The 27,540-nt window shown below is 35.0% G+C and overlaps 1 protein-coding gene across 1 annotated transcript in view; it reads right to left on the minus strand.

Annotated features, from left to right (window-relative positions):
* Positions 1-12,440: 12,440 nt before the first annotated feature.
* The window catches only part of LOC113505789 (protein artichoke), a 104,532-nt gene continuing 89,432 nt past the window's right edge, over positions 12,441-27,540 (minus strand). The window contains exons 3-8 of the mRNA XM_026888610.1: positions 21,366-21,626; positions 18,266-18,529; positions 17,747-17,846; positions 17,035-17,324; positions 16,111-16,257; positions 12,441-15,869 (exon numbers count right to left, since the gene is read on the minus strand). Coding sequence (XP_026744411.1) covers positions 12,954-15,869; positions 16,111-16,257; positions 17,035-17,324; positions 17,747-17,846; positions 18,266-18,529; positions 21,366-21,620 — 3,972 coding nt within the window. The 5' untranslated portion in view covers positions 21,621-21,626 and the 3' untranslated portion in view covers positions 12,441-12,953. The remainder of the gene's footprint in view (positions 15,870-16,110; positions 16,258-17,034; positions 17,325-17,746; positions 17,847-18,265; positions 18,530-21,365; positions 21,627-27,540) is intronic.

Raw genomic sequence — 27,540 nt, forward strand, 5'->3', positions numbered from 1 at the left:
ATTTAATTTGACTGTATAAACATACCGGTGAACCGGCTACCCACAAACACTGACCATTGTCATCCAAAAACGCTCAAATGTATGGAAGTGACATTTTGATTTGACTAACCACGTGACTTAAAACTGTCATCTCCAAACATTGAGCAAGATATATAAAATCGTTAATAATTGTAAAAATGTTTCTTGGCTACAGGGACACGCATTATACCGGCCAATGCACTTTGTATGTGTATAAAAAAATTATAAATTAATTGTACTTAGTTCTCACTGTAAAACCAATACAATATAATTCAATCAGCTGTTCCTATAACAAACTTCAACAGTAAATTCAAGTTCCCAATCGGTGGAAGTTATCCATATTTATACAAATTCAAAGTAATAAAATGCGTTTGCATGTTGATGTTGAACTTTATGCGATAATAAAGTTTTCGATAGTGTTTTATTTTGCAACTGCACGAATGGGAAATTTGATTGTACACGTTTTACAGGTCAATGTTTTGTTTTTACGACTGGTCTTCGGAAACCTATACCTACTAAAGTTGCTGCTAAACTTGCACTTTTTGAATGGATTACAAGTACCTAGTTATTCGGATAAATGTGCACAACCGTTATAAGTAGTATACCCATTATCTTGTAAATAAAAATGCGTAAATTAAAATATTGGTAGTGATCAATGAAAACTTGCTAAAGCAAATTACCTACCGAATATAGTCACTTATTTTTTTGGCCGTATAGTAGGCCGTAGATGTATCCCAGAATCTAGATAGCCGATCTTAAAGTGAAGTGAAAAAGTGGTAGAAATCCTCCGGAGTAGGTAAATCACTACCCCTATTGCAGGTACCGCGAGAACGCGAGACAACCAAGGAAATAGTTTATACTCACTATTTTCAAATTGCATTCGTATTAAAATAACACACACATACTCTGTTTAAAACAGCAATGAACAAACGCAACAAATAAATCTAAAAAATAATGTGTTCATGGAAAGGATTGTTATAAATAAAACTCCCATAGCGAGGCAAGTTTCTCCATAAATCGAGACAACTGTAGCCGGGGCCTGACTTATACAAAGCATCTGTTACAACTTTTAATAAGCTTTGTAAGCAATTTGAATGTTATGACACCATAACAACATTACATTTCGGTACGTCAGTGTTCGCTTGTTATAACAAAACAATATTATCTACGTCATAATGACATTTTAGTCTAATATTAGATGATTCACAGTTTGTTGGTATCTGTATGTTTGTCGTTTGGCTTAGCTCATAAACGAGAGGACCAATTTTAATGAAATCGATATTGAGGTAATTGAAATCTTGGATAGACAAGTCACAGGTCATCGAACTGCACAACTAATACTCTAAAAATATAACAATTTTATACCTTATTGTACTATAAAAGCGAGTAAAAATTAATAAATTACAAAACAAAACTTGTTGCTACATATTAAATTTCAGCTGATCCTAGTGTTACAAGGTTCCAACTTATTAAGAGCTGTCTTATTAAGACTTTCAGTTTAATATAATCCGCGAGCTACTAAGTGCTTTAATCTCAGCTACTTCTGAACTAGTTACCTGTAAGTTTCATACTGTTCTTGACTAATGAACTAAATATCCAGTTTGCATGTAATTTGATAACAAGGCAAAATATAAACTGTTCTAAAGTTTAAGTTGTAGTTCTTGGAGCGCAATAACACGTCACTTGTCGAAAAGGCAACGTAATTTTGGGTTTGTAAGACTGGTTCTCAGAGTTTTTAGCTTTTAACTACCCGAAACGATTGTCAAAGATGTATACATAACCGCCGGAGCCCACAATGTAACGTGCCTTCCGAAATACAGAAAACTCGTTACGACATAGATGGTCACCTATTGACGAATCGACCGTAACAAGCGCAGCTTAACCTGTCATCGGTAAACTTGTACAATTGCAGCTTAGCCAAGAGCTCCTCATTTTAAGCAACAATTGAGGTTTTATTATAAATAACTATTTTGCTGTTACCTATCAAATAAATATCACTATACAATACAATGAGTTATTCACGCTGGTATACAATGACGACGTACAATATAATGACGTTAGCCTAAAATCTTCTAGATGTCCTCGAACTCTAGAATTACTTTAACAAGTAATACAATCTTACGTCACTTGTTCTTCAAGAATGCTTTTATTATCTTTTTATTTGCCTAATCTAAAAAATATCAGCGTCTAAGCTCGCTACAAAAAAGGATAACGTGAATAGTTTTGATACAAATTGTAATAAAATACATTACATAGCACAATAAAAACAAAAATAAAATGCTCGTTTAGTTTAAAAAAAGGTTTTTTTATAAGATTAAAGGTTTTTCAACTGATCTAATGTTCGTTATAAGGGTATAAAATTCAATCTACTAAAATGTCTTCATGATTCGGGGTTTTTTCTTCAGTTTTCAGTACGTAATTTAATGAATAAGTGATTTGTCTTACGCGTGGGTACGAAAATACATATTATTATTAAACCCTTCGTAAAGTTACTATTTACTTTGTTAATAGTTTATATAAGTGGTCGTGACATTGGCAAAGTCAAAGTCGGTCAAAGTCAAAGGATGTGACGAAGAATAATTTAAATGAAGACGGAATAGTGCCCGACAGCATTCACTATTATTACACACTAGCTGTTGCCCGGGACTTCGTCCACGTGGTTAGAATTTTCTCCGTTTTTTCCACATTTTCCATTGTATCTTTGCTCCTATTAGTCGCAGCGTGATGTTATATAGCCTATAGCCTTCCTCGATAAATGGTCTATTCAACACATAATTTTTCAATTTGAACCAGTAGTTTGAGTTATTCACGCTGGTATATAATCTTCTTATATATACAAAGCACTTGTCACTTTATTAGCTACCATACTCCTCCGAAACGGCTGAATCGTTTTTATAACATTTGATTATTGTAGGTCTGAGAATATGCTACTATCGTTTTTCCTACCCCTAAGAATAATAAGGGTAGTCCACCTCAATATTGCGTTATACTTAAAGTTTTTTTTGGACCACGAATTCCCTAACAATAATTTATATTTATATCGAGCTTTACATTAAATTATGCTTCAAGTAACAATATGCTTGTTGCTAATTTCTTATTTATTATGGCTTGACGGTTACCCGACAAACTCATCGCGTGTTGTAATTTTGTTGCTGTTAAAGTTTGTGTTGAACTTGTTGTAAAAGAAAGGTATACTGTCGTTATTTTGAGTGATTTAACTGCAAGTAATGGTTTAAAATTATATCAAACAATCCTTATAAAAGCATTTGACTCAAAAAATAAAACAAAATTAAAATATTAAGGGTATAGTGTAACATTGAAAAAAATATATCAAAAAAAAATTGACACTAAAATGTATTCCGCTTACGGCTATTAAATAATAAATTGCTTAAAAAAGCAAATTATTAAAATAACAATATAAAGAACCAAAAAAATTGTCACAAGAAGTGAAAGCAAGATTGATCCATCTCCGTTATGCGTAATAGACTTTGAATTCTCATCAATTTTTCCCCTCCGTATACTTGATATGGCATAACAGCAAATCGGGAGGCTTAAGTGCAAATTGAGATTGGAGAATCACTTCTGTGCCTAAAGGTAAGTGAGCCTTAGTTTATCCTAGAAGGCTGAAAAAAGACAAATGTTTATTTCAGTAACTTTTTCTTTACTGGTCTACCAGTGAGACAAGTAAATCGATTAAGAAATAACTTATTTCTGTATAAAATTTATGATATATGTAGCAACCTTTTAAACTTCATGTAAATAGATCGATGACAAAATGAATAAAAAATAATCAAATGCGAGTCGGACCGGTAAAACTGAGATTTCCGTCATGAATCAGTCAACAAATGCAAAAAGGTTCATATCATAATGCCAAAAGAACAAAACAAAGCACAACCTTCACTAACCCCAGAAAAAAAAACCTCTCAAAACCAAACTTTTTTATAGTCCCAATCTACCAAGGCGTTAAACTTATGGACCGAAAGGTAAGCTCGTTTGATTTATGCACACAACACACACTTGGGACACATAACCTCCATGACCATTAACCATTAACTATTTCCAGGACTGTACGGAATATAAAGGGCCCTACTCAATGCCCATCCTCATAAGATATACAAATAAAGATAGATGTCCAAAAAGGTTGACTTTGATGTGTCATGGTATTCACTGATTGCTCAACGAGACTCTTTGAAGAGAGACTTCTTCCCTCATTCTACATTCAGTTTACGTAACTGCCATTATTACCTCTACGAATGAGTTTTAATTTTAACTTTTTCGCTGATTCCCCCTTTAAGAGTTCTTGTTAAACAAGATCCGCTTGCCTTTTGTAGTCGCGTTTAACTTCAGCTTGTTTCAGGCGAACCAATTTTAACTTGTTTAATTTGAAAAGAAACGTATTTAGTTGCAAAACTGTTTTGTTGTTTGGTGCAATGCAAATTGGTTAAAAATTGTTAAGTGAGTGAGGTAATCTTTATAAAGTCGAATATATTTCTACTGTATGGTTTTTCGGTTTAAATTAAAACAAAAATTCAAAAAAATCAAAATTTTTTAATTAGACTAGTACTGGACAAGGTCTTTTAATTATTTTTTAAACGACAAACTTAAAAGAAAGCATACAGCATACAAATTGCAGTTGAATGACATATTAAAATCGTTTTTCAGTAGTATGTAAGCTTCATAAACTGTAATTTGCTACAAATGGCACAACGTTAATTTGGTGCACACTGCTGTAGAGAACGAACAGCAAAATATACATACTTCTGCACATATACCCGGACCGTTCGTTCCTGAGTAGGACAAGCATTTGAGTGCTCTATGAATGTTCTTTCTGGCTTAAGCAGTGTCAGCTACATACTATTCAAGCGGGGGAATCCACACCAAAATTTCATCGATATCGGTCTACGCTCTTGGGCTTTATGACGTAACAAACAGACACACATACATACAAACTAAAACACTAAACACCTTTCACATACTTTCAAAGTGTTTTAAACATATAATAATAGTGTCGTATAAAAATAAACCAAACAGTTTTAAATAGGAAAAAAAAACTTTTCTACTAAAGATTTGTTTCCATCTGTGTCATATGTATCGCGCGCAGACCGCAGCATCAGCACCAGATGTCATTTACACAGCGGACGTTGTGTATGTAAATACACTTCGACACACTTTTACGATGCGTCCGACACGGCACGTGCGATTAAAACGAGGCGCGTTTTTAACGGAAATCTCATTTTCGTTTTATTAATTGATATGGTCATTTTTCAGTGGGTTATGGGTATGGTTTCAGGAAATGCTTGTTTGTCATTAAGATATTTGGCTTTTTCGTCATTTTTCAACATTTAAGGGTCTTAATGTAGGTACACATACCAGAAAATATTTAGGAAGAAATACGGGAGACAATTAAGATACGAAAAGAAAAAATATGGTCTATTTAGAGTAACATACTGTTATTGTTGTTCTTTTTCAAAAGCGCAAATACTCGGGGTAATTACACATATTATAGTAGAAATAAATCCGTGTCGGTGTATCTAGCTAACACTGTTCATGAGATACAGCTTGGTGACGGACGAACGAAGAGACTAACGAACAGACTCAGTAATAGGCTCCGTTTTTACCCCTTGGCAGTCCTAAAAACCTATTAACATTTGCAACTTCGATCATGGCTAAAGCTTATAGAAAATCACTTGTCTATCAAAGGTAAGTTGCCATAATAACTCATGAAGATGGCTCCTTACCACAGCCCCTAACACATACAACTCGCGTTATTAAACTTAATCAAATCAATAATCTTTTAATTCAGAATTATGTACGGTCGATCAACAAACCTAAAGCCATAAACCATATAAATGGTTTTGCTATAAATTTGAACACCATCGGCCGTGTAGGCGGTGCTTTCTCAAAGAAGCACCTATCACACGCAATGGTGTGCAGCGGTGCGAATGATTGTTGAAAAATTGCTCCATAAAACTCGCTTTTCTAATAAATTGCGACATTACCAACGCTTTTATTACAGACATCGAGATTGCGTTTCTAAATGTTGTGTGGCTTTAGGCGACTGGAGTACTGGTAGGAATTAATTTCACTCTACCTAAGCAACTATCTAAGTGATATAAAATCTAGGATAATGCTAAAAAATAAACTCGAAACAAAGCAAGCAACCATCTCTTTCACGCCAAAAATTGCTTATATCATCCCTTGGAGATTTATTTATCCCATACTAAGTCACGTCAAAATCGGTTGGGCGGTTTCAAAGTGGGAGTGTCAAACATGTCAATGTTATGTACATAGATTTGTGTCCCTTTTTTGGCAATCTCACTTACCAATGAGGTGTAGAGGATCTTATGGCTTCAACTGCACAAACGATCATAAGTTAAGCTATACTTGATGCAGTCGGACCTTGGATGGAACCACCTATGTCGTAATGAATTCCGGAAGGCACATTCAATAGTGGAACCCGGCTTTTTTGCAGTCAAAAGCTTAAAAGTCTGACGACCAGTTCAACTAAGGGGTATTGTGTTGCTCAAGTAACTGGGATGAGGAGGTCAGATAGATAGTTGACTCTAGTAAAACACTGGTACTTAGATGCATCCAGAAAGACTCAAAGCCGAGTTAGGAAAAGGCTAAGATGATTATTGGTGATGACAATGATGATGATGGCATGCCAATTTAGTTCGACTAACAGACTATAAATTTCTTCTCCCGACACGTTACATCATTGTTCATATTATAAAGTTACACAGCTCGTTGATTGAGCCCAACTAGTTCAAATATTAAACAGTTAATTTGGCGCCAAAACTTTGACTTCATTGCACGTTGGAGTAACATGTATGAGATGGTTCTCATATCATCTAGTATGTATACGTCATTATTAATTGAACACTTGGTTATGTTTGTCTGGGCATTGGAAATACGTTGAGCTTGTAAGGATAGACAAACGTTTAGCATGTTATCTTGCTATGTCAACAGGAACGAAACCATACATAACCCGATGTAAATATTCTAAGAAGTTTCTTTGCAAGAATAGAGTAAAGGAAATTATTGAAGTATTTCGTTGCTTGGGTGAATTCGACATTGTCAGTTAGACTTCTTCGCTTTGAAAATACGAATCATGGATGAATTGATCTGACTTTAGAATATTATACACAAAGAGAAAACCAATTACTGCACAAATAGTATTTTACCGCTATAGCACAAAGCTCGTAGCGTGAGGGTCGTCTTCAATTTCCGCATAAGATTAGCACCGTCCAAATAATTTGATCCGTTTTAAATCGAGACCTTCGAATTTAGATTTTGTCCGCCATATTTATAAAAAAATAATATCCCAAATGGAAACATTTTGTCAAGTAATGAATAGACGATTTTGTGATATCTTTTGCTATTGAATATGGCGATTGTAAATTGTGTCGAAGTTTTTTATGTAACGGCCAGCTGTGCACTTAAACCTTGAATTGAAGATTATTTTTTCGCCGAATGACTTATGTTTGTAAAGGTTAAAAAAGAGAGCGCTTTTTCATCTTCCAATAATTTTTACGGCGTCCGCACTCTTTAGAACAGGGCGTTATTGAGATGCTCTTTATGTTATGCTTTTATCCTACCGAGCTGTTTAAATAATTATACAGAATTCTGAAGCATATATAGATATATATAACCTCAACAATATATATATATATATATATATATAATTCATCACTGGCATTTTTCTTAATTTAACTTTATAAAAAAAAAAATATTGAACTTTCCTGCTTACATAATTTACACATCTCCCAAACTTACTTATCCATGCAAGTCGCAACTCTCTCAGATTCACAACATAACTTTGATAGTTCAGCAAACACTTCAGCACGACAGCTACGTTTATTGAATCTATGAATTTACGTACGAACGTTATTTTTAAACAAACATCAGTCGAACAGGTCTGCAATTCGTGATAACCTCATTTTTGGTTACAAAGAGAGCTTTTATTGGTAAAACGTCAGTTCAGTATGGACTACTTTTTTCTTTCGGTAGGTACCCTAATTTGTTTTTGTAGATTTTTGACTAGACTAGGGCTTGTATAAGCTTGTTAATAGACAATTGAAATCAACAAACATAAAAATAACGACATAAACTAAGCAATATAACTTTGTTTCAAAAAAATAAAAGAGAACACTTAATTTTTTGCCTACATCTACGGAACACACTAGATCTGGCAGATTGTGGCACTTGAACAGTTTTCGATTTTTTGTAACATATAACCCAGGCCAGAACAGTATCAAAACGTGACAGTATTATTATTTTTTGTACATACAGTGTATACGGCAGATAAAATAAATTACACTACTCTACATTGAAACAAATTGTAACCGCAGGCTATTGGTGAAAAAACTGTAACTGGAAATCCAATTTTGTGACCGAATCGAAACACGAACTCGTGGTTGGTTAGCGAATAAGAATCAACTACATGTCTCAACAACTTATATAACTACAGCTTATAGGTACAAGAACTAAAAACATTTCTTCATTCTATTTATTTCTGCCTTGAAAAAAAATAACCCCAAAAATCAAATGAGATATTGAATGTTACTTTGACATATTTTGAAACAACTTTTTTGTGAGATACGAGGCAGTATAAGCCTCAAAACTTGCATGTTTCTAGAATACCGTCCAAAAAGTAAAAACAGACCCACCTAAGCCTGTACTCAAGCTCTAAAATCTGTGATCGCTAGACACCTGGGTTAGGTACCAATTTGATTTGTCAAATTTTTCCTGATTTGCTTATCATTAGACTTTTTCGATTCATTTGTCGCGAAACCGTGTCATACTTGACCTATATTTATTATTAACTAGCTGTTACCCGTGACTTCGTCCGCCTGGTTAGGAAACAAGATATTTTCTCGTACTAAATCGTACCTATGTGTTATTCCAGGATGTTAGCTAACTCCATACGAAATTTCATTAAACTCGGTACAGCCATATTGACGTGAAGAAGTAACAAACATACACACTCACAAACTTTGGACTTTATAACATTAGTGGGATTGTTTTTTTATTATTTAACTCACCAACCACGTTAGTTAGATTCCAAACTTTGTTTTCATCAATAAAAATTCTCTAATAACAATCAAAAACGTGTAAAATCATTTAACCTCTAATCGTATACCGGTGATGATAAATTGATATTCCATGTGGTGCTACTGAAATCCGGCTGAGTTTGAACAACATTGCCATTTCGTATTCCATTAAAAATGCGTGTAGAGTTTTTGCTAGATTTTTTTGGTTACAATATGAGCTCTTGCTCGAAAATTCAGTTCTGTTTTGAAAATTGTAGGAGAATTGGAATCAGCTGTCTCGTATGTAAGTGTTGATTACATACGAGTAGTTTTTTACGGTATCTTCGGTAAATTCCCTTTGTCCTGTATAGTTGAAATAATAGAGCATTTGACAGTAAAAGTCTGTTTCCAAAATATATTGGATAAGTACTTTACAGTGCTCTTTTTAAAATGATGTTTGGTTAAAAAAATCAAAATCAAAATCAAAAGTTTTTATTTCAAGTAGGCCGTTTTTCAGGCACTTTCAAAACGTTAAGGTGATGGCTCTAGTTGCGCGGTTCCAAGGTGTCACTCTTATGGAGAAGAACCGGCAAGAAACTCCATAAATCCAAAAATCACCTGAAGTGCATTTACCCTTCCTTAAATTTGAAGATGTGATAAAATGAAAAATACATTTCCAATATTTTGTGGAAATCTATCTGACGGATTAAACAGGTTTATATTATTATCATTTAGATAGGTTTATTTAAATTTAGTCAAAAACCCTATTGCCACCAAACCGACTTGTCGCGTAATTAATGTTTTAATAAGTTTTCTAGTCTTTTATTTTTAAACTTCTATACGATACGATTTTATAAAACAAATGTAAAACTAAATATTTCTGTAGGAGATATTCATAAATAGCTATGTACTATACGATTTCTCCCAGTCTTAAAGATACTTCCGGAAAAATTCTCGGAATATCTCCAGAATAGCTGTAACAGCATCCCAGCCTCACAGATTACAGTATTGTCTTTCACGAGAAAACGAAAGTCAATACATTACAACGAGGAAAATCTGTTGATAATGTTTTGTTATTGATGTAAGATAATCTTACAAATACCAATATATGGCCGGACCCGGCGGAGTGTAAACAAGCGTATTATTGTTTTTCAATTAAGGTCTTTTATACAGAAGGCGATTACGTATCCGATAGCCAAGCGACTACCGCTTCGTAAACTCATAAAAGGTTTGTATAAATGTGTCGTAGGAGAGTCAAAGTTCCAGTTATTTGCGACCTCGTGTATAAAGTGCGTTATTGTTCCTCATGTTTTTTTTTCTTGATATCTGTACCTATGTATGGGTTTGTCGTATTGTATATTTTGTGAAATATAAGCTTTTATGAATATATTTGTAAGAGGATAAAACTAAACGTAATACGCTGTTCGCAGTCTCAAACTTTGATATGCGAAAAAATATTGGTAATTGTCTTTAAAATGTTACTCTTGTTGACCAATTAAAGTAGGGATCCGTTTCAGTTTGTCAACAGGTTAAGTTAATCATGCTTCTAAACTTGGCAAATTAGATTAAGACTGAAAATATTGATATTAACCTAAAAACTTATAGCCATTAAGACTTTTCCAGAATAAAACCATTAAAACAAGAAAAAAATATCAATTGTTCTGATCACAATACTTAGTTTGATCACACTTTTATTACCTTAGTTCTCATACTTTATTCGGTGGAGCAAAAAGTCAGAAAATTATCTTTTCTTTAGCTAATTTCATTCTTAGTTTAATTAATGATCTTGGACGTTTTATAGAGCTGAAGAATTTATTGAACTATTTGAAGCTAGACATATTATTTAAGAGAAGGCAATTAAAGGTAATAAAAAATTAAAGTAATTTGTCCCAAAAATGTTTTAAGATATCTGATGACTTTCTTTGTCGGATAAAATATAGACTTACCTACTAAAATTGTGAAAAGTTTAAATGCTAATATAATTTATGTAAAGTTCATCATATAATATATCTATACTATAATGCATGTTTGTATATCAAATTAACCTGTTAAATAGCTTTACATAATATTCCAATCATGTTATTGTCAGAGCTTTAATTAATTACCGGTATTGCTCCGTTTCTGCAATTGTCCTTAGTAGATTAGCCAACTATACCTAGGTGTATACTAGTATCTACATGGCATTGGAGTAGATGTTATTAGGTATACATCACATGCAAATAAGGCCGTATTAGCCTATATAGATTAGAGACCGCTTACAGCCCAGATTGTTTATATAGCACAGATTGTTATATACTGACACACGCTGACTTCTGCGTGTGTCAGTAAAGCAGTCTCCAGATCGCCTAAAATCAACTCCCGCAGCAGAGAATTTAATGCTTGTGTCGTAGGGGTTTTCAGACAGCCAGAATCAGGCCTAGCGTCCGTGAATGACACAAACGCGAGGAAATGTCGTCTTCAGCGACTTAAAAAAGGGACTTTTAAAGTGATTTTGTACTAACAGAATTTAAAATATCATTTCATAACATTAGCACGCACCGTACGTCGTGACGCTGTATGCGGTCTATGACTCTACAGCAGAACTCGCCCAAAATGCCGTTCATCAAATCAGCGTGAGCGACAATTCAATTTCGGAATACTCTCATCGCGTCCTCGCAACATTGTTTGCAAGACCTATTTCCATTTACGCGTCGACAAAAAATGACACGCTCTGACAAGGTTTTATGCAAATTTCCTGATCAATGATTTCCGAACTCTTTTAGGGCTGCCCAATTTAATCCCTTGTCAAGTGATGTCAATTTGTGTTGGGTTGACCAGAAGACTATTTTCAGCATTTAATTCAAATTATGATAAACGTTAAAAAACCTTTTTCTTCTTTAATGAATCTCGAAGTACAATTTTACCATTATGTTGGATATATTTGTAAACAATTAAGCAGATCATAAACTTGTTTTTTTTTAATTGAGTTTTTAGATTGTTTTCTTCTTCGGAATTTTGATCTTTTATTTGAGGTGTCCAAGAACTTAGGGTTGTCAAACAACATGCCAAATAACATTCACCGTAAAAACTTCTAATTTTCCAAAACGTCGGCGAAACAAAAATAAAGTCTCAAAAAAGAAAAGAAGTTTCTTTTGAAAGTTAATGAGAGTTATGCTCGAAGGCGCTGCGTTTCTTAATTCTGTTTACTTCGGAATGCGAGATGCGTGCGGATGCGAGCTACATGTCTCTGATCGCTCATGTGGGCTAATTTTTAATGGTACTCGTTAAGATGCCTTACTTTTCAAAGTAGACAAATAAATATGCACACAGTATTTTCCCTAGTAAAAAGGCCGTTGTATGATATGATAACCTTATTAATGTGGAGAAAAAACGGATAATCAAACAAGCACATAATCTTAAAGTATTTTATTTCAAAAATATTGTTAGTTAATACTAAATCATTAACAAAATAATGTTAGTAATGCGCAAAATCGATGAAGGCTCGCCACATCCAAACAAAATTATGAATTATGGTCAATTTTGCGCATCGCTTAAACTTGATATAAATACTATTTTACAGAAATATAATTTTGCCCTATTTCACTTAAGCACAAGTATATTAAACCAGTTCTCTAGGCTATTTATTATTCAGAGTAAGCTACGTTAAAGTCTGTCGGTGTTGACTAGATGCATTCAAACCTAGTCCGAGTCATACAATAGAAGCCGTTACGGAATTGTTATATTACACATTTGCTTACAACATTAGTCGGGTTTAAATGATATCTACAACGATATGAGCTTTGCACAAGTTGAAGGCGCAATTTTACTTCATTATAATTACGATATGAGTTTCTTTAGTAGAATGTCTATATATTTACAAAACCTACCTTGTTTTTTATCTTAAACACTAAAGTGATACAAATCCTATCGATATATTTTATCGTCATGAGGTGGTAAGCTAATGAAGTATGGCGCGGGAGGTGGCTGCGCCAAGTATCGGACGGATCCAGGTCCGGACTGCATCTTGTGTGGCAAGGTTGCATTAGAAATAGATGGGGGAGGCAAAGTGCCAGCGTAACCTGGCCATGGAGGACCCCACATTGGTGGAGCACCGCCAGTTGGACTGTTAGCCAAAGGACCTCCCCTGTATGAAGTCGATGTCATTCTTAACCTTACTATACAAATCGCTACAATCAAAATGGCTATAAATGCAACCACACCACCCACAATACCAATAATGAGGTTATCATCGTTGTTCGATGTTGCTACCCCAACTACTGGGGCGCCTTTTGGCTCACCTCCCATCTTTGGTCGATCGTGTGAAGGTGCTACGGACCAAATGATATCAGGCTCTGATGAAGTACGGACTAGTCGAGGAGGGGGAGTAGTAGAAATGCTACTTGAAGATGTTGCCGTAGTTCTTCGTCTAGTTTCACATGTCAATTCATCGTCACCTATTTCAACTAACAAGAATCCTGACAAATGGTCAGGTGATTCACATCTGACGTCATTCACACCTACATTTGGCAACCACCTTCTAAGTGCTCGAGCATTACAATCGCAACGAATAGGGTTGGTATCTAAACCAAACATTGACAAATCTGCGCGTCGATCATCTAATGATACTAATAACTGAGGCTGTAAAGTTGTCAACTGACTTCCAGCTACATCTATAGTTATTTGTGAAGACCTCGGCAACGGGAAAAGCAGAGCAGGTGGCAAACTTGTGACAGATGTGTTCCTAAACTTCACGGTAATTGATGGTGCCTTTAAACCAGCTAATACTCCCGAAGACACAGTTTTTAGCCGTGACCCTCTGATACCTAACTCTTCTAAACGCGGATGTAATGTCGTATGTAATTGATCAGGGCCAATAGTCGTATCTTTTACTTCAACATCTAATTTCTCCAACGCAAGTAAATACTGTAGCGCACCCTGAACATCAAAATATCCTAACCTAGGATATCCGTAAGCTCTTAGTTCTACTAAATTCGGGAGAGACCTAAAAGCATTTTTCTCAATTCTAGTACATTTTTCTAAGTTACCAATGTCTAAGACTCGCAGTGAGGAAAGGTTCTCGAAGTTTCCATCCATTATCATGACCATTGGGTTACCAGATATATTAAGTCGTAGAAGGTTTTTAAGTTTAGGCCACGACACAGCTAGCGAACCTGTAACGTCAGTAATTTGATTTTGCGAGAGGTCCAATGACTCTAACAGGGTCGTTCTGGTAAAAGTTTTTTCAGATAATTTAGTAATGTTATTGAAGGACAAATTTAAGTTGTGTAAAAATGGTGTTTCGAGCTGACCGAAGGATTTAATTCCAGTTCCTGCAAGATTCAAATCTCGCACTGTTTTCGGCTCAGTAAGCACATTATTGATTGTCTTTTCAGAAAGGGGATTATAAGACAAATCTAACTTCTTAATATTCACCATAACACTATCTTCGGCTGGAATATCGATAATTTGATTGTGAGATAAATCTACTGATGATACGAAGAAATACTGCTTTTGCAAAGCTCTTAGTGGAGGGTGCTCAAATAAGTTTCTACTTAAAACAATTTTCTCGAGCATGTGTAACCTTGATCGTTCAAATATATTTTCAGGTAGTTCAGTGAGCAAGTTTCCACCTAAGTTCAAAACTTCTAACCGAATAAGTCCTTCAAACAGTCTATCGCCCAGACGATCTATTTTATTATTTGACAGATCCAAATACTGAATTTGCGTAGAGTTATGGAAAGCCATTTCGCTTATCGTCTCAAGTTCGTTCCTTGCTAACAAAATAGTCCTTAATTTTGGAAGACGAGCGAAATCAAGTTCGTCTACGTTCTTCAGAGCATTGCCAGACAAATCCACTAATTCAAGATATTGTAAAGTACTTATAAGTTCTGACGGGAAGAAGTTGAACTTATTGTTGGTAAGTATTATTTCTCTCAAGCGAGGGTGGATTTTAAACGAGGACGGGAACAAGTAACTGAGTTGGTTGTCAGAAAGATCTATAACTTCGAGGCTCGTTCCGGTGTTGAAGAACTCCCCCTTAAATGCGTTCAACTGGTTACCCTTTAGAGATAAATATTGTATAGACATAACGTTTACAAAGGCTGGTGTTCTTATATTTACTATGTTATTATAAGACAAATCCAAATGTGTCAAATTCCTAAGATTTTTAAACGAGTTTTCGGAAACTTCTTGTAGAAGGTTGTTGGATAAATAGATTCGTTCCAGGTTAAGGTTTTTAGAGAACAAATTGACTGGGAGTGCTTTCAGTCCAACGTTACTTAAATCAATAGTCAATAGTGCTTGATTATGTTGGAAAACATTTTGGTGAAGAACGCTCATATGTGAGTTTCTACTTAAATTTAAATGCGATAGACTCGGAATAAATTGGAATGCTTCGACTGGTATTTCTGAAATTTGATTATCTGAGATATCTAAGAACCACAGATTAATAAACTTAAGCGGTTCGCCAACAAACTCGAGGATTCTGTTTTGGCTTATAGACAGAAACTGGAGTGATTGTTCTAATCCACTAAACACTTCCGCGCTTATTGAGTTTAGTAGATTTCCTGACAGATCTAAATGGTGCAAAGTTTTGAAGTGATCGAATGCCGCAGGCGGTAACTCCCTTATAACATTTCTTGAGAGGACTAGTGAAGTGACCATATCTGAGACGGATTTTAATATATCACTTGATAGGGCTGTGACTCTGTTGTATCCTAGATGGACCGAAACAAGACTGGGTAAGCGAGAAAGAGCTGTGGCCGGGATGAGGAGGATGTTGTTGTCTCGAAGAAGAAGAGTCTCGAGGCTTGTGAGTCCATCGAAGGCATCGTCTTCGACCTGAAAGAACATAAATCAATTGATGAATGTAAGCTCATAAACCATTCAGCAACTTGTATTGAATTACGTAACTCAGGCACTAAGCATAATGATTAGGATACTCAAAGGATGGATTGACAGCTATAATAATATCGCATTGTGTAATAACAGCCACGATTCCTAGAACAGATACGTAATATAAGTCATACACAATATATTTGATGACAATAGCGTTATTGCTGATATGTCATATGATACTCACTGTGCGTAGCGCGTTAACGCCGACGTCCAAATACCGTAACTCGGTCAGGCCAACAAACGTGCCAGGAGTCAGCTTCACGAGGTTGTTCCTGCTGAGGTCCAGGACTTCAAGAGAAATCAGCGGGTTCAAGTGACTGTTGTCAATGGTCTAAAATAAATAAATAAAAAAAGTTTTAATCATTTATTTATTTTATATTACAAACAATGCCTATAGAATATTCTTAAGTTTGTTTCTTTTTTATACTATAAAGCAAAAGTTAAAATATATCACACATTCCAAATTATGGAAATCGTTCCATAAACCAGATACATACACGACGGGCCTGTTGGTCTAGTGGTTAGTGACCCTGACTGCTATACCGCAGGTCGTGGGTTCGATTCCCGCCCAGGACAAATGTTGTGTGATGAGCATGATCATTTGTTCTGGTGTCTGGGTGTAATTTATCTATAATATGTATGTATTTAGAAATATATAAGTAAGTTTATCAGTTGTCTGGTTACCATAACACAAGCTCTGCTTAGCTTGGGATCAGATAACCGTGTGTGAGTTGTCCCAGGATATTATTACATTCCCAAACGCCAATTGAGGCTAAAATGTTCCGAATTAATGTTCAATCAGTTATTAACGCCGATATTAGTTTCCGTGTCAAAGGGGTTGATTAACTTGTTAACGAGAAATTACAGGTTCGCAAATTTCTGGAAGATTGAGTATCTTGTCGCGTTATCAAACGGTAATTTGAATAAGGAAATAACACGCAACAGATGGGTATTATTAATATCACAAACAAAATAAATAAAGATTTACAATTACGTTACTCGTCTTTCGAGGGAAAAAGCGTTAACGAGGGATCAGTGAAACTTGATTTTCGATCATAATACAAATAACAAGGAACAACAAACTTCTAAAAACTCCGATCGGACTCACCGTGATCATATTGCTGGAAAGGTTCAAGTGTTTTAAAGCGACAAATGATTTCATCGCGACTGTTGGGAAGTCTGTTATAAAGTTTTCTGAGAGGTCCAACTTTTCTAAATTTTCTGCCCCTTGGAAAACATCGCTGTTGAACTTGGAAAGTCTATTGCGACCCAGATCAAGAGTCTGTAAATCACCGAGACCTATAAAAGCTCCACCTTCGATCGTTGAAATCATGTTCGCATGTAGGTCAATTTCTTCTAAGGATTTTTGTGACACGAAGGATCCTTGGCGTATTAGTGCTGAAATGACAAAGATAAAATAAGTACAGTAAATATGTTGCTGCTATTTTCAATTGACTTCAAAAGGAGGTTCTCAATTTTTTTTTTATTTATTTGTTCACTCCGGACTGTAACTTCGGACTGGATAAACCGATTTATTAAATTTAACGTAAAATAGCTGTCATTTTGTAGAATAAAAAATTATCAGGTTTGGCTTAGTAATTTTAATTGTAAGTCGGTTGTATGTTTTATTTTGTCTTTAAAAACTTCATTTCTCGTTGATATACCTGTGGTATTGTTAATCCATGTCTCTCTCGAAAAGCTTTAAAAGATCTCTTAGGTTTGAAAGTAGATTGATCTCATAAATACAAAAAATGCTACAACACCTCGTTACTTTAATATATACTTTAAAGACGTCATTTGTTAACAAAATAAAATCTTACCTATTCTGTTTTCCCTCAGAGAGAGAACTTTCAACATTTGCGGTCCGTTTAACGAAGATGAAGGAACATAGTTCATGTTGTTACGGTCCATCCGTAAGACCTGCCGAGAAAACGTGTGGTTACAAAACGAACTTTAATTTTTATTTGAACGCTCTTTTACATAATTAAGTATAGTAAAAAGGAATTATATAATAAATTAAATTTTATGTGGTGTTTTGTTCTGCATTTGCAGTGAAATCGCTGAACTTTGACAAAAATGAATCATCCTAAATCATAAAGCTGAAGCTAAATAACAAAATTCATAGGGCGATCTGGGCAACGCAAATTTTACGCGTGGTTAAACCATTATATCAAATAATTTTGCAAAATCGAAAAAACTGCGCAATATATTAATTACTATGACAGTTATAGAAAATGACATTGTGATACCCATAAATTATTTATTCGATGTACATTACACAAGGGTATAACGGCAAAGACCATGTTCAGTAAAAAAATGTAATAAGGCAATGTAAATACCTTTAAGACCTCACAACCGATGAGAAGTCCTTCTTCCAACCCTCGAATACTGTTACCACTTAAGTCGAGTTCTTCCAAAGCTGGCAGATTATGGAGTTCAGCTGTTGAGAATATAGGGTTCAGGTTGTCACCAAGCAGGTTGTCTGATAGCGCCAGTCTTGTGATGTTGCCTCTTACACCGGCTAGAAGCCTGTCTGGTAACCTTCGTAAACTATTGTGGGAGAAGTCGAGTTCCTTTAATGGGAGACCGTATGAGGAGAATATCTGTGAAGGAAATTATATAAATATAAATACTTTGAAGATTTCATGTTCAGTGGAAGGGTTACTAAAATTGAATTCAAAAGGGTCTTCAAATCTTTTTGGCTACTTTTTTCAGGCCGTTTCCAACAACACCATCTATACTCCGTTATTTTTTACATTTTAAAGTGGATGTCTTTTGCAAAAACTTATTTTTTTCACAATACTAGGTAGCCTGCTTCTAATTATTTAGGTACCACCAAAGTCCTTCTCAGAAATTTTTATTTTTCTCTCGAGCAAAGCTGACAAACTCAGCGGAACATTCTGACATGTTGAAAACCATCTTTATTTAGGTCAAGATAATTCTAGAATATTCCAAACCAAATTGACAAAACTTACTTCTTGAAAACATCCCTTAAGTATTATTCATGAAAACTTTGGGAAATGCTTTCAAAAACTTTATCCTATATAATAGAATCAGCCATTAGAAATGCAGAAAGTATTCTGAAGTAGTCATCGTCCGTAAAGTTGTACAAAAACTAAGGCAAACTTTGTAAACCGAACTAGTTTCGTAAGCGGACGATATTATATTCATAATGGGGAAGTGGGCCAATAGGATTCATGTAGAACCAATTCCTAGAGCACGTCAAACAGTCTGAATAAAAATGGTTGATTTTTTAATTTAGCTTTAGACCAAACAAAGATTTTTAGTTGATCATAATAGAACTAATTGTGCGTTCAAGCTATTATTGATGTACATAAAGCACCTAACGTGCTGTCATATTGAACAATGAGGTTGCATACAAAATTTTTAACAAGCATGAATTTTCTTGTATTTCCTTGTATCTTCAATTTATATTTAAATTTCGTATGTTGTGCCGATTAGATATAAGTTACTGATGTTGATAAGTTATGTTTTATGTGTATATGAGTAGTGTAATTGGTTTTTACCGTTCTATTCTATTCAATAAATAAATAAATAAATAAATAAATAAATGAAGGTCCGTGTTTTCGAACATCATTATCTGAAAATGATCAGAAATTAACCTCCGATATTTCGTTACACACTTAGCATATTCGAATCGTTATAAATTCAAGCGCGTATGCTCTCTGACGTCACAATAAGGGCTGTTACGTCAGATAAAACAAATGAGGCGATAAATACAACCACCGCGCTGAAATGGGAAACGCCGCATGATTCCACATTCCACAAATTGATTGCACATTAAAATTTTAATATCATTGCACTTTCCTTTGAACTATTTAATGAGGTTTAATGGATTTTTGTTTTTGACCCAACGTGATCAAATTGTTATGCATATATTAAAATTTGGATTTTCTCGTTCGGTAATTTTTTTTCAATATGCACTTGATATTAAATTTGTTTTTTTATATTGTGTGGTTATAAATATACATTTTGAGACCATGGTCATTGTGGAATATAGATCAGTATCATGTATTAAAGTTTTTCAACAGTGCAGTCAGTACGGCGTAGGTAGCCCAACAGATAGTCTCTAGAAAACGGTTTTTTAAAGTAGTCCTCCGATAATCATTTTCATTGTTTCACGACTCCAGTATATAACAGTAATGCAAAGTCATTTCTTTTTTTAAATCATTAAAATTTAGCAATCCTTTCAGATTTAAACCTACAATCTACTATTGTAACACACGACAGTCGAAGCTCAATAACACTAACACATTTAGTACCGGCAGCAAATCATGCAATCAGTCCACTCGTTCCGTCCCGCGACTGCGGTTATCAGATCATGAACAATCGCGTGATTCTCTCGCAAATAGAAACCCATCCGAACGCATACCGCGATTAATGTGAACCGATTTGTTGCAATTTATCTTGTGTATTAGGTGAAAATGTTGTTAGTTTATTACTCCATGTTGTGTTTATTTTGGATTGGCTTTTAAAATATGTGTACATGTCTTCAATAGGATACGATATTCTACTCAATAGAAGTTAAATATTAAGACAAGAATTGTTAAGACCGGCTTGCTTAATCTCATAATAAGCCCCATCATGCTAGAAAGTCCAATTCAATGTACCTATTGTGTATTCTGATTCGATTTTTAACTTCACTGGACTATAATAAAAAATAAGAAAGTGGTGTAATCAAAAATATCTATCGGCGACATAGACATATCCAGGGAGGTCTCCTGAATAGAGGTTGAGGAGTTTAAGGAAAAAGGAAACAATAATTTTCGTGTTATAGGTATCAATATCAACTTTACATTCAAGTTTTCACCCAGAAACAGAAACTGCACGTAATTGTAAAAACGACCCTGCCAATACCGTCAAAGAACACAGGTGTGATCTGACTCATACAAAAATCACACGTCCATTTTCTGGAAGCACTTGCACTAACGTTGCATTTAAAGATCAAATGTGAGTAAAATGTAAAGTAGGAACATGCTCTGATTCCGAAATAAAGACCTTTGACTCCGACCACGGACGTGGATGGCCGAGCGACGTACGTTCCTTATGCAGTTTTCATTATTCCAAGTAAAACAATTTTACTAGTTTTTGTTTAGGTAGTGAAAGGAAGTTGAAATACAAACGTGCAGAATGTATCGTGTCTTTAAAGCCAATATTGATACCCACAACGCGATAATTACAACTTATAGATTTTTCTTTATTCTTATTGCTTTTTAAAATAATGACTACCTGGCTAAGTAATTTGATACTTGTGTCGCGGGTTTCCACAAACATCGAGTATACCGTTCGTGAATCACACAAATGCTTGTCTTTATCTATTGCATATTCTATTACGCATTATTCATCCCTGAATGGTCTCAGCAAGCATAATATTGCAATTTCTAGGAAGAATGTTTCTATATTCTTGGTTTAACTGACCTGTGTCGGCAAAGTCTGTTGTCCAGCGAACCTTTGACTGAATGATATGATCGGGGCTCCATAAGGCAGGGAAGGGAAGTCCCCAGGGAACACCACCCTGTCGCAATTCATCAGGATCCTCAGCTGCAGTGCTCTGTCGACTTGGACCTTACACCGGCAGGGGTAACGAAGGTCGTCGTTCAGCTCCGAACAGGGTACCCATTGCTGTTGACCCACGATGCAGGGTACGGCTAGCAGGAATAGTAGTAGCCGCATTTTGACCTGGAAGAAATATATTGGTTTAACTTATATGGATAGGTATATTGTTGATGGATTTGGGAGCGAGGTATTTCAGCAGTGGCGGTATGTCGCCTTTTCATGTAATTTCAAAGAAATTCTAATTAACCAGTTTGTTTTTTCAATTAAATAAATCGTCTTGAAATCAAATATGTAATAAGTTTTATCAGAAAATAACCATCTACCAAGAATCACAATTTATGAGATACAAAATATCGTCATTGTAACAAACATTCTTGGAACAATACGGCGCGTCAGAACAGATTTGCGCTAATTACCATTACAGATTAATTAGTTTCATGAGTGATTTAGCCTAATTGAAACGGCAAGCTCGCTGTAAATCCGGCCAAAGTTAAAGAGGTAATCTCGTTTATTCTAAAATAACTAATTGCCAAGTCTTTATCGTGCGACATTTATTTATACTAATAGTTTTACGGACTTCCTCGACTGAGGTTCATTTTTTTTGTACTTATAGCGGAAAAACGATTATTATTTGTAAGTCAAGTACTTTCTTTTTGTTCACACGTTGATGTATCAAAACCGAACTGCCTTTGGGTAGTTTTAAATAAATAATCTACTCGATCATACAACCATAAAACAAACAACCAAACTCCTAACAAAATAATATTGCAGTTGTTGAAGTTGGTCACGGCATAGAGCAGCGTCTCTGAGATAGGACAGGTGGATGGTAGAAAGAGGAAAAAGAAATGCCCTTTTCCAAGAGCTGTATTACATAGCTGATTAAAAGATCATCTTAAAAACAACAAGTCAAATACATTACTCATATATACCAGTAAGTAAAGTGTAAAGCTCTGTGAAGCCCATCGAGTTGTCCGAAGAAGAGCTCTTTGAAGCCCAATAGGGCTGATGCCTGCTAGGATAGTGATTTTCTCCGAAAAGGTTACCGTGGTCCCGGTACATGAAGGGCAAAGGGAGGAATATGGGTGGCTCCTTTCTGCTCAAGCCAAAGCGGAAAACCCCGAAAAAAATACTGTATAAAAAATGTTAGATAAACAGATCTAAACCTAACGCCTCACCCCATCAAAATACTATAAACAAGACAAGTATTTCAATCACCTTATCCAGCATATTAAATAGGAAAGTTTACTCTCTCGCTCCGTTTTTAGAACGTAATTACAACTACACGTATCCAAGCAAGTTTTTAATTAAAGTTCATATCAAGTTCAGCATCACTGCGGTGTATTACTAGGTGTGGGTAAGTTTTGACGTCAGGTGCATGAATAGATAAGTTCGTGGTGTTCAGGCACGTAAAATTGCATCATGAATTTGTTAAATATTAAGGTAAGTATGGTAAGGAGAATGTTGAGGGGCTAATTAATGTGGATAATGGGGCTGTTATGAATGTAAGAAATGTATTGTAACTAGTCCAACAGTAATTATTTTTAGATCGAACCTCCACATCATGCATAGAACCGGAAGGCCACCACGACATGTGTTTTTAATCAATTTACTAGGTTGATTTAAATTGCTTTTAAAATTTGTGTTTTTAATTATACATAGTCGTATGTTGATATCACATTTCTCTTTAGTCTATTATTTCAGTTATTTCGAGACGAATCTGACTTTAGCATCAAGTATAACTGGTATACTGGATGGCAAAGTAAGATTGAAGATACTTCACAAACTTCTTTCATTTTGAAGCGATGCGACGTCATGAGGCATTTGCCATACATTATGCGGTATATAACAGATGAAATCTAGGCAGTGTCTGAGACAGCTGAAACTTTACAGTAACATGCTAATGTGTATCAAATATTAGCCTAATGTTACCATTTGGCGTTGTCCCAGCTGATCTGATTCGGGTTGGTTTATGTTCTTTATTTGTTGCAAATCTTGTTGCAGTACGTGTTGCTATATTAATTGTTAGGAGGTAGGTTTTAAGCTATATAACATTACGCTGCGACTAATAGGAGCGAAGATACAATGGAAAATGTGGAAAAAACAGGACAGGTATAAATCATAACTTGTATCTTCTAACCACGCGGAAGAAGTCGCGGGCGACAGCTATTTTGGTAATGGGGAATATGCACGTGACTTAAATATGGACAAAATATTTTTTTTTGTAATATTTATTGCTACTGAAAACACACTATACAATTATTTTTAGAATTTATTTTAATTTAATAATGAAATTTAATCATCAAAAAGTGGCTGTTTTGAAATTACCGCGCAAATTTTCGAAACGCAACACTATTGGTGGAACAAAACGTGACGTCAGTTTTACACGAGACGTCTGCTGTCAACAAGCTATTTGTATGGTTTCTTTTTGGAGGAATAATTGTTATTGTATTGTGTCGCTGTTTTTTTATCTTAAGTTAATAGTTTTATGTGTTCAAAATATTAATTAATTGTGAAGAAGGACTTAGAGAATGACTGAAACCGGTTTCGTAAAAGCGCTGTCGGATAATCTTCCGAAAATCGACGTGTTTATGATGGCCACGTATTTCGCTTCAAATCCAGATTTATACATACATAAAGATAAATTTAGAATATCGAATAAGAATTTTTAATAATATCTTTACAACTTTTTGTAAACTAGGTTATGTTTTGTAGAGGTTTGTAAACAAAACAAGTAGGTAGGTAAAAGTAAGAATGATTTGTATATGTATTTTACTTCTTTGATATCCTTACTTACATTGAAATGATCTTCACAACAGTATAAACAGCTCAAACACGATACATTGTCTCTTCTCATCGCCTTGCACCACTTTTTCCTTAGATTTTCACCTTTCGGCATAAGGAAATACACTTTGTCAGGTGCAGTGTTGACGTTATTTGGACACATAGGAACGACACAATATTTATAATATGGTTTTTTGTGCTTTTCCATGGTAATTAAGTCGATATTCACTCACTTTATTTATTTTTTGGTAATTTTGTAAACCAATCACTTTGCTGTTGACATCGAACTCGTGTAATGGTGACGTCACGAGCAAGCGCGCCAAAATGGCCGCGTTTAAATTGAGCGCGATTTTAATATTTAATTTTTTGCATAATAGTTTATATTTTGGACGTGATATTTGTATGTTTGGTAATGTAATAACTAGTAGAAACATTTAAAAAAAAAAAAAAAAAACATGCATATTCCCCATAAGAAGCGATTGCAAGCAGTAAAATCAAACGAGAAATAACGTTAAGTCGAATGAAACAAAACTGCTTATATTCATCCAACATTAACGTTACAAAATAAAATAATGTTAAGATTAACATCTGCATAAAAACCAAGCCCATAACTACAGTTGCACACTGACACTAGACATAAGTCTGCATGTCCCACGATTCCGAGTAAAATTTCAAAGCAGACATTGTCAGTTCTCTGTTTATTTGTTGCGCATCGCGTTGCGTTGCAGGCGTTTGTAGTGTTGCGTCACGTAACGTTGCGCGCAAGATTTGTCGGCTGTCCGTTGCACTGACTAATGGTCTTTGTTTTAGAATAGCTTCTGTTATTTAGTCCAAAAGCTGGGTTTGAATAAGAAGCTTGTAATATTAACTGAATACTTTGGGTGCTAACTAGATAATAACTAGATATTGTGGATCTTCTGTAATTTTAAAATGGCAATGTTTATGTATATTGAGCAGTAAATTGTTGTTATAGTTGTTGGTTCTAGAGTACTACTCTCTCCAATGTTTATGTATACGAAAAGTGTGAAACAAAAATGACAACCGGAGAAACCATTGAGAAACCAAGATTTACTACACTATACCAGCCCACTATACAACGCTTATCAACGTTCCGCTTTCGAAGCTACCCCGGGGGGGGGGCTGCAGCCATCCTCTCAAAGCAATATTATTGCAGTTCAGCCGTGACAACGCACAACACTGCGTAGGAAGCGGCTATACTTTTCTCTCCCATTTCTTTAAGAGGTCCATAGAACAGACACAAGAAGAAGATACTGAAGGCTGTAAATAATAAGCGTTACTATATTAAAATAAACCCAACTTTCGACTTCCAAACAAACTCTATGAAATTTACTTCCATTAACCTCAAGATCAAAAGTCGGGAATACAAGACTGTTAAAATATTTGTTTTCTATCAAAAACTGTGTTCGGAGATGAGAAGCCGATGATGGCAGCTACGAAGAAGTTTCCAAACAAACTACGCTAGTTTCGGACGCGATCGAACCAACTTTCCACATAAATCCAGCTTCGTTAATAATTTACCCATTCGGAATTCGCACACTGCTCGTTTTCCTGTTACTGAACACTGTGTAAATTTCCTATATCACGTATCCAAGTCTTGGAGATAAATTACTAGACACCATGTGACACAGAGTCTTGTGTGTCATGGCGAAGAGCGAAGCGACAACTCGTTAGCGGTGGAGCAAAGTATCGGGAAATTTTATGAGTTATTAATTTATTGTCTGCTGGTAGGAATAATGTAGGAATGATTTAATTAAAAACAATGAACATACAACAAACAAAGGATATTGTTACGATATGTTAGTCTAAATAAATAAAAAGATAAAAAATATGTTTTTATGACCGTAATTAAGCTTTTCTTAGAACTGTAGTTAGATAAAGAAAGCTATCAACAATCACAAATCACTAAAATATAATTGTTAATCTTTGTCAAAGTCAAGAGTTAACTCAAAGTTTGTGACTTCGTCGTCCATTTTCACAGAACCCTTTTCTTGTTAACTATCCAATTATCGCGTGCAGTCTAGACAATTTCTAGAAAAGTTCGCAGACGACGTAATAAAAATGATTTTGCTGTTATGTAGATTGTAGCCAAGATAGAAATGTATGTGTTGTGTTTTAACACTTTCAATCTTAAGTTTATGAGATGGAAGAGCGTGTTAAGACTAAAAAATATATCGTGTACAACGGTCACACAATTCTTACATATAACTCAGGCATCATTAAAATTTGTGGCTATAATGTGGAAAACTTATATAACCTTGATCTTTGTCTTCAGTTTTTTTTTTGTTACACCGTCAATATAAATAAATTATCTTTGAAAATTTTAACTGTTTCTATAGCAGTCACGGTTCATGTGATACAGCCTGGTGACGGACGGACACGTCTCACTAGTCGTGTTTCTCATCTTCCCTTTTTGGGTACCAAACTCTAAAATGATAACAGCATTTTACAAAAATCTTCTACATGTACTAATAGCAATAGCCGCTCGCTTTTATAACTTATGATTGCGACAAATATCTAGTGTAACGAAGCAAGTACTGTACCTTTACAATTCGCATTATTGCAACAAAACTAGCGTATTTCAACATGGACCCGCTCGGAAAGGAATGAACCACGTAGATCGAGCTCATTCGTATGAGAAAACAAAATTACTACTATTCAACTTGAACGTGTTCCTGCTAAAGTCATTTTACGAGGCAATTTTCTGTAGAAACATTCGTTACACATTTTCATATTGTGTAATTTTTAACGATATTTTTGATAAAAATGACGTCTGAATTCAAGTCCCAAAAAATGACGTTATTCTAAATTAAATATTATATTGTTTCACTTCTCATGTGTCACTCGCTTTTGTGCTAATAACTGAATGATTATTTTGTCATAAATCTTGGTATCTTCGCCTACCATCACTGTCCTAAAGCGTTAATAGCATTTATTAAAGAAAGACACCGCTATAGGAGAGAAAGAGCTGCCGTATACTTAACATGGTGATAGGATATCTGCCAAGATAAGTAAAAGCCATATTGAACCTTTTCAGTTGTTTCACGTCCATCACATCACAGCTATTGTAGTTCGTTAGCTCAACTTCTACCAACGGTAATCAACCGCGGTATCAACCACCAAACGCGAAACCAAAATCACCCAATTAATTATACTTATACTGACCCAAAAAATGTCTACCGTGTTATTGTCTTCACAAATTTTAATGGGCGAGCGACCTTTGAATTTCCTTTGTGGC

This window comes from Trichoplusia ni, chromosome 27 (assembly GCF_003590095.1).
Source record: "Trichoplusia ni isolate ovarian cell line Hi5 chromosome 27, tn1, whole genome shotgun sequence".
Lineage (NCBI taxonomy): Eukaryota > Metazoa > Arthropoda > Insecta > Lepidoptera > Noctuidae > Trichoplusia > Trichoplusia ni.